Source organism: Gekko japonicus, unplaced genomic scaffold (assembly GCF_001447785.1).
Source record: "Gekko japonicus isolate JY-2015 unplaced genomic scaffold, Gekko_japonicus_V1.1 scaffold345, whole genome shotgun sequence".
NCBI lineage: Eukaryota > Metazoa > Chordata > Lepidosauria > Squamata > Gekkonidae > Gekko > Gekko japonicus.
Window position 1 is genome coordinate 583,822 of NW_015173684.1, and position 7,784 is coordinate 591,605.

At 50.6% G+C, this 7,784-nt stretch overlaps 1 protein-coding gene across 1 annotated transcript in view; it reads right to left on the bottom strand.

Annotated features, from left to right (window-relative positions):
* Positions 1-3,734: 3,734 nt before the first annotated feature.
* The window catches only part of JKAMP (JNK1/MAPK8-associated membrane protein), a 14,608-nt gene continuing 10,558 nt past the window's right edge, over positions 3,735-7,784 (bottom strand). Inside the window, exons 6-7 of the mRNA XM_015423084.1 lie at positions 5,279-5,355; positions 3,735-4,353 (exon numbers count right to left, since the gene is read on the bottom strand). Of these exons, the coding sequence (XP_015278570.1) occupies positions 4,141-4,353; positions 5,279-5,355 (290 nt within the window). The 3' untranslated portion in view covers positions 3,735-4,140. The remainder of the gene's footprint in view (positions 4,354-5,278; positions 5,356-7,784) is intronic.

The window sequence follows — 7,784 nt, forward strand, 5'->3', positions numbered from 1 at the left end:
AGAGCTGTTCTTGAAAAAGAGCAGTTTCTGTCAAGAGCTCTCTCAGCCCCACCTCCCTCACAGGGTGTCTGTTGTGGGGAGGGGAAGGGAAAGGGGTTTGTAAGCCGCTCTGAGACTCCCTTGGGGAGTGAAGGGCGGGGTATAAATCCAATCTCTTCTTCTTTTTCTTCTTCATCATGCATCTGACAGAGGAGTCTTTGAAGGCTGAAAGCATACATCATAATGAACGCATTAGTCTTTAAGGAGCTATCAGAGCCTCTCAGTTTGGCCACGACAGCTGCCTCGGGAGGTGGGGAGCTCCCCCTCACCGGCAATCTTTAAGCCGCGGCTGGACAAACATTTGTCAGGGATGCTCTAGGCTGATCCTGCATTGAGCAGGGGGTGGTGGACTACTAGATGGCCTGTTGGGCCCCTTCCAGCTCTGATTCTGTGGCTCGCCCCCACGGGAATTTCTTACCGGATCAACAGAGCAAAGAGCGATACTTGAAGTTTTGTGTCGAGACTGAAGATCCGGTACCCTATAGGAGAAGGAGAGCGAGCAGCATTTTGGACACCTCTCCTCTCCCACAGCACATCAGAATAAAAGAAGTGCAGCGTTCTGCTCAGACAAAACTCGATGGCAAGCGAGCAGGGGGCAGAACTGGAGGAGGGGAGGGCCCACGGTAAAGGATGTACTGTAACGTCTTGCCCAGCCAGAAGGGGAACCTTCTCTCTCTCTCTCCCCCTCCCGTCACAGCTGTTCCTGACGGTGGAGCGTAAAGTCCTGCAGGCCCTGGAGGAGCAGATCGAAAGATTCAAGGAGCGAAACAGGAAGGTGAACTACGTGAGCGAGGGGCTGCAGCTGAACTACGAGGGAATGGCGTCGCTGATCGAGAGTAAGCCCAGCGCAGAGGTAAGCGTTTCCTTTACGGCCAGGCCGAGGTTAACAGAGGCAAACCGGTTCAAGCCCGCCCAGATGTGAGCGGCAAAAGTTACGCCCCAACAGAGATACTCAGCCACTGTGTCATGTCACCAGGCAGGGCTGTCGGAGTGACCGGAGCTGCATCTCAGGGGGCAGTGGTAGCAGATTAAGGACTTATTACTGGCTCTGTAGTGAAGTGTGCTGGGGAAGTTCAGGCAGCTTATTCTGGAGGGTGCACTGTCAGTCACGGCCTCACCCTCACGGTTGCCTCTGCTACCCTGCAGAGGAGCCAGGGCACATAGTGGTCCTTCCCTCCTCGTTACCAAAGGGTCTTTAAAATGTGTTTTAAATTCACCTGGGCAACAACGAGGGAAGGACCATTAAACTAGGGGGCCCCCAATGTGGTGCCCACCAAGTGTTTTTAGGAAATGGGGTGGGGGCCAGGTAGAAGAAGAGATTGGATTTATACCTCGCCCTTCACTACCCAAAGGAGTCTCAGAGCGGCTTACAATCACCTTTCCCTTTCCCTCCCCACAACAGGCACCCTGTGAGGTAGAAGAAGAAGAGATTGGATTTATACCTCGCCCTTCACTACCCAAAGGAGTCTCAGAGCGGCTTACAATCACCTTTCCCTTTCCCTCCCCACAACAGGCACCCTGTGAGGTAGAAGAAGAAGAGATTGGATTTATACCTCGCCCTTCACTACCCAAAGGAGTCTCAGAGCGGCTTACAATCACCTTTCCCTTTCCCTCCCCACAACAGGCACCCTGTGAGGTAGAAGAAGAAGAGATTGGATTTATACCTCGCCCTTCACTACCCAAAGGAGTCTCAGAGCGGCTTACAATCACCTTTCCCTTTCCCTCCCCACAACAGGCACCCTGTGAGGCAGGTGGGGTCCAGAGAGCTCTTGACAGAAACTGCTCTTTTTCAAGATCAGCTCTTATCAGAGCTACGGCTTGCCCAAGGGCATCCAGCAGGTGCAAGTGGAGGAGGCGGGAATCAAACCCGGGTCTCCCAGATTAGAGTCCGCAGACTTAACCACTACACCAAACTGGCAAAAGGTGGGGCCTTTTTCCCAGCAAGGCTTCTGATGGGCTGTGCAGATTTTTTAAAATGTTGTTTTGGCGGGGGTTGCCACCACAGCGCAAGGATCTGCACTGTGTGACTGGAGTTAAGCTGCGGCAGCCATTTTGTGGCCTGCTCCGCCTCCTTGTGGTCGCGCCCACTACGCCATGTCAGAATTCCAAATGTGCCCGCAGGTTCAGAAAGGTTGGAGACCCTGCAGGTTAGACCCTTCACCTCTTCCGCAGGGTGGCAGTGAGTGAGGGGGCCTTTGCCTCAGGCACTACCCCACTGGTTGAGCCACCACTGTCCGGAACGATCCCGACACCAGGGTGACGGGCCTTGGATCTAACAGAACGTGGCCCAGCACCAGTGCAGTTACTGCCAGGAACAGAAGCGCACCTACAGAAGTCAAGCTTTCTGCAGCTAACACAAAAGGTGTGTGTGTGGTGGGGGAGAAACAGAGCTGGTACAACGGAGTAAAAAATCTTTAGCCCTTTCCTGTGTCTCCCCCCCCCCCATCTTATTCATAGTGTGTAACAGAGCAGCTGAGAGAAGGCACCCACGGTGTCTGGTTCACTGGCCACTCACCGGCCCTCTCCCTTTACCCTCTCCCACCACCAACCATCCTTATTTGGAGAATTCCAGTGCTAGCTTTCATCCCTACAAAACACACTCAAGGTGGCTCACTCAAGAATACAATCATGAAACGTATAAACAAAAGGGATAATGAAAGAGGTCCACCATACAGGGCTGTTGGAAGGGTTACCGCAACAATCCAGAAGAAGGGCTATCTTTTGGCTCTGCTATGCTCCTGCAGAGTGCAGGGGGGTGGACTAGATGACCTGTAAGGTCCCTTCCAACTCTAACATTCTGTGATTCTAAGGGCCGTGAACAGCCCTCCACAAATCCTTAATTATCCTCTCTTCTTCCGCTTCCCCTTGATCGGGAAGCTACGGCGTCCAACGAACTGTGAACAAAATAGGAGACATCAAATACAGTGCAGAGCTCAGCTTTTTCCGGTGTGAAATGTAAAGAGCCAGTTTAGTGTAGCGGTTAGGAGCGCGGACTCTAATCTGGGAGAACCGGGTTTGATTCCCCACTCCTCCACTTGCAGCTGCTGGATGACCTTGGGCAAGCCGTAGTTCTGACGAGAGCTGCCTTTGAAAGAGCTCTCGCAGCCCCACCTACCTCACAAGGGTGTCTGTTCTGGGGAGGGGAAGGGAAAGGAGTTTGTAAGCCGCCCTGAGACTCCAAGTGAAGGACGGGGTATATATCCAATCTCCTCCTTCTTCTCCCCCTTGGTCAGGAAGCTACGGCATCCAACAAACTGTGAACAAAATAGGAGACGTCAAATACATTGCAGAGCTCAGCTTTTCCTGGTGTGAAATGTAAATTTTTGGCACCGTTTTATTTATTTGATGCATCTTTGCTCAGACAGAGGCTTTGTTCATGTGCTCACGCAACTCTTACGTTACCTGCAGGGGAACTCTTCCAATACTGCGGAGCAGATACCGTTGGAACTTGGGAGAACTGTGGAGGAATGACCGATTTTGCAGCTGCGAGCTAGAAGATGCACAGTCCGCCCAGGAATTGTCACGGCGTAAACCCTGTTACTGCAAAGAGAAGATATTACCTTGTCGTGTAGACCCCCCCCCCTCCCCCGTCCCCACCAAACAAACCAAAACGACTTGGATGGTTTCTGTTAAGAGTGTTCTGTCTGATCTCTCTCATCTATAAACAAAGCGCCGGGGAGGGCGTGGGAGTCGTTACAAGACGGAAGCTTTATTTTACTACTTTTAATAAAGAGGAGATTACAATACTGCACTGGGAAATAAATAAGTTATTCAGCCTGTGTTCCCAAGGACATGGTACAAAATGTTTCAATTCACACATCACACACAGATGTCTGTACAGAGAGAGGCCTTGGTGCTTGGCTACTGAAGTCAACGGGACCTTGGGCTCCCACTGTTGATGAGACGTTCCAGGTAACCGGTGGTCCATCAGTAGCACGTGGAGGCAAGAGTCTGCTTTGTGGGACTTAAGTCTTGATGACCCCCAGAGAAACGTTCCAGATAGAACCAACAACTTCTCGAAGACGAGAAGAGCAGATGGGCCCCCGGTTGCTCCAAAGATCAGAGAGTCCGCCGCCCGCACGGTTTGATATTGGGCCAAGTTCAATGTCCGTTGGCTCCCTCAGAGAGTATCCGGGACGGCTCGGTATACTTGGCGGTGAGCAAGTAGAAAAGAGCCGGGCCGGGCACCAGAGCCAGCAGAGGCAGATCTCGGTAGTTCAGCTTGGAGATGGAGACGATCCCGTAGGCGTGAAGCACCCAGTGGCTGAACAGCACAATCAGCCGCTTCTTCCTCACGAGGAGGTCCTTGAAAGTCTTGCAAAGCGGGAGACAGAATTTTCTCATTAGTATGTTTTTAACGTTCTCATTCTCCGAAGCATCCAGCGGGAAAGGAACAGAAGAAAACCCCCAGAGTTTTAAAGCAACCTGTCTGCCTTTGTCCGGGGTGGGGAGACCAAAACAAGGGACTTGGTTCTCCATGATATAGATGGGAGGTATCTTAGGGATCCTTGCAACTCCCAAATTATTGGGGGGGGGGAGAGATGCACACCCTTCTGTCACCATTCAGAGCAGCCGGGAGGGCAAAAGAGGCTGTGGGAATTGTCTGCCTTACTGGCCCCCTCATAACAGCCAGGGCAAGAGAGAAGCAGCAAACCATCTCCTGCAACTGACTAATGTGGTCGGGAAGGGCCTATCTTTGCCCGGCATGGCAAGATCAGCTGCTGCTTGAGCAAGCTGAATACCACCTTCTTTGAAAAGGGAGGCTTCCGGCGCTTTCCCCTCCCCTTCCTCCCACTCTGGCCCTTCTGCCTGGCCGGCTTCTCAGAAGATCAACTGATGTGAGCCTCTTTCCATTCCCGGCATTCTACGCCCTCCACTCCACACGGCAGAACGGCTGCCGGAACTGAGCCAGCCCCCCCAGCGTTAATGGGCAAAAAAGCCTCCTTCGACACAAAACACGCAGTTAAGGAGGCACACTGAAGGTGAAGACGGAACAGGCCGCTCTAGGTTTTGTTTCTCTGTTCAAACATTTCTGTCCTGCCTCCCCTCTTGGCTCAAGGCGGCCTTGCAAGAAGGATCAAAGCGGTTCACGATATTCTAAGTTGCAAACGGCGGATACAGCCTGCCACTTTCTGAGCCTAGATTCGTGGCCGCTTCCGTTTGACCTCCCGCTTCTCCGCTTTCGGATTCTAGCTCGAGACCCGAACGCAACTTTAAAAAGCAGCAGCCTCTTACTTACCTCGACTTCAGAAGCCGACATGTACACAGCCAGGGTAACGAGGGACAACACTAAGATGATGTAAGGGAAGGCATAGTCTGGAAGGAAACAGCAGTCGGTTATCTCGACGTAGCAACAGCGGATCTGTCTAGTGCAGAGGTGTCAAACTCATTCAAATGAGACCTTGTTGGGCCGGGCCATGTGTCATAAAATGTGATGCCAGGTAGTGGAGACATAAACTTTATAAAGGACACAAACACAAAGGGTGGGTTTTTTACTTAAAATAAAAACATGCTTAAAACGTTAGCTCTGTAAGCTGCAAACCTACTTTTGATTTATTGACATTCACCACAGAAATCTCATGCTCAGAGTTCTGAGTCTAGGACCCAGGTTAAAACATGAAATGGCTGAGTGATTAAGAGAGTCTGGTGAAGCAAACTATGATGCAGCAGCAGCAGAACTGGAAGCAGGAGATGGCCGGTTCCATTGCGGGCCTGATGGAACCCTTCCGGGGGCCTGATCGAGCCCCCGGGCCACATGTTTGACACCCCTGGTCCAGTGCATCGCCCACTCTTAAGTGGATACTAGACCCAGCTGCTTCCTTGAGGAGCCTTTGGCATGATCCAGAGAACACCACCCTTGGAGTTCTGCCCTGAAACGCTGCTCAGGAGCGGTGGTGGGTCTCAGGGTGCCAGGTTTAATCTAAACGAGTCTCCCCAGGAGGGAAGGCTGTTCATTCCTGCATCCAGAGGCTTTCCGCCATGCTTTTAGGATAAAAGCTGTCTAGAAAGGAGCACAAGACTGCTGTCTAGCAATCAACGAAGGGTCAAAGTAGATATCCTTTCAGCATGGATTGGGGGGAGGGGGTCGTACTGGTCTGCAGTAGAAAACCAAACTCCATCAAGGAAGCCGCAGCCCTCAGTTTGCAAGATCTGAGCAAGGCTGTTAACAACAGGCCGTTTGGGAAGACATTAATTCATAGGAAAACCAAGTTCAAGTCCAGTGGCACCTTTTAAGAACATAAGAGACGCCAATGTTGGATCAGGCCAAAGGCCCATCCAGTCCAACACTCTGTGTCACACAGTGGCCAAAAATACCAGGTGCCATCAGGAGGTCCACCAGTGGGGCCAGGACATTAGAAGCCCTCCCACTGTTGACCCCCCCAAGCACCAAGAAGACAGAGCATCACTTGCCCCAGAGCCCCTATCTATACCTTGTGGCCAGTGTTCCCTCTAAGCTGAGTTAGTGTGAGCTAGCTCACAGTTTTTTAGCCTCCGCCTCACACATTTTTGTCTCAGCTCAGGAAGGAGGGCTCCAGAGCAAACTAATTTATGCAGTAGCCAAATTGCTCACTCACCACTTTCATGCCAGTAGCTCACAAAGTAGATTTTTTGCTCACAAGACTCCACAGTTTAGAGGGAACATTGCTTGTGGCTAATAGCCACTGATGGACCTCTGCTCCATATGCTTATCTAATTCCCTTTTGAAGCCGTCCATGCTTGTAGCCGCCACCACCTCCTGTGGCAGTGAATTCCAAGTGTTAATCACTCTTTGGGTGAAGAAGGACTTCCTTTTATCCGTTCTAACCCGACCGCTCAGCAGTTTCATGGAGTGCCCACGAGTTCTTGTATTGTGAGAAAGGGAGAAAAGTATCTCTTTCTCTACCTGCTCTTTCCCATGCCTAATCTTGTAAACCTCAGTCGTCTTTTCTCCAGTGTTTTAAGACCTTTTACGACCAGCAAAGTTGTATTCAAGGTATAAGCTTTTGTGTGCACGCATCCTCCTTCAGATACAGTGACATGGAGGATAACCAGTCCATAGGCACCTAGTGTGCCTGCCCACGAAAGCTTATACCTTGAATAAAACATGGTTGGTCTTACAGGTGCCGCTGGGACTCCAGCTTTGTTCTGCTGCTTCAGAGCCATCTGAGCTGTTAAAAGGACGACACCTCAAAACCCAGAAGCATTTCGGGATTTCGGTGGAAGATCTAACACATTCCATTATAGAATGCCCTCTGTATACTGGCCCCGGAATCAGATTTCTTAACCCAGTCCTAGCAACTTTACAATCCACATCAGGCATTGAAATAGTCACCTTTTTGCTCTCAGACGTCAATCCCACTATCTCCTATAGAATGGCACTCTATGCTCATGCTGCAAGGAAAATTAGAGATAAGGCTACGGAATGACTGTACTTTCAGAATTTGCTATTCGAGATTTTTAAAATCTCGATTTTAAAATTTATACTTCATCTATATATTTTAATTTTCCTTTAAATGTATTGCCAATCTTTGTACTGTTTTTTCTCTTTTATGTTGTGATGGCCATTGGCTACACGCAATAAACGTTGAACTGGAACGGCTTCAGAGCAACACGGCGACCCCACCTGAATTAATTCACAGGCTCACCGTAAGTCTGAAGAGACTTTTAACTGCACTTGACGCACGCACGCACACACACACGGCAGAGCAAGATTAGAGTCCAATGGCATCTTGGAGACTAAGGAGATCACCAGGGTGTACGTTTCC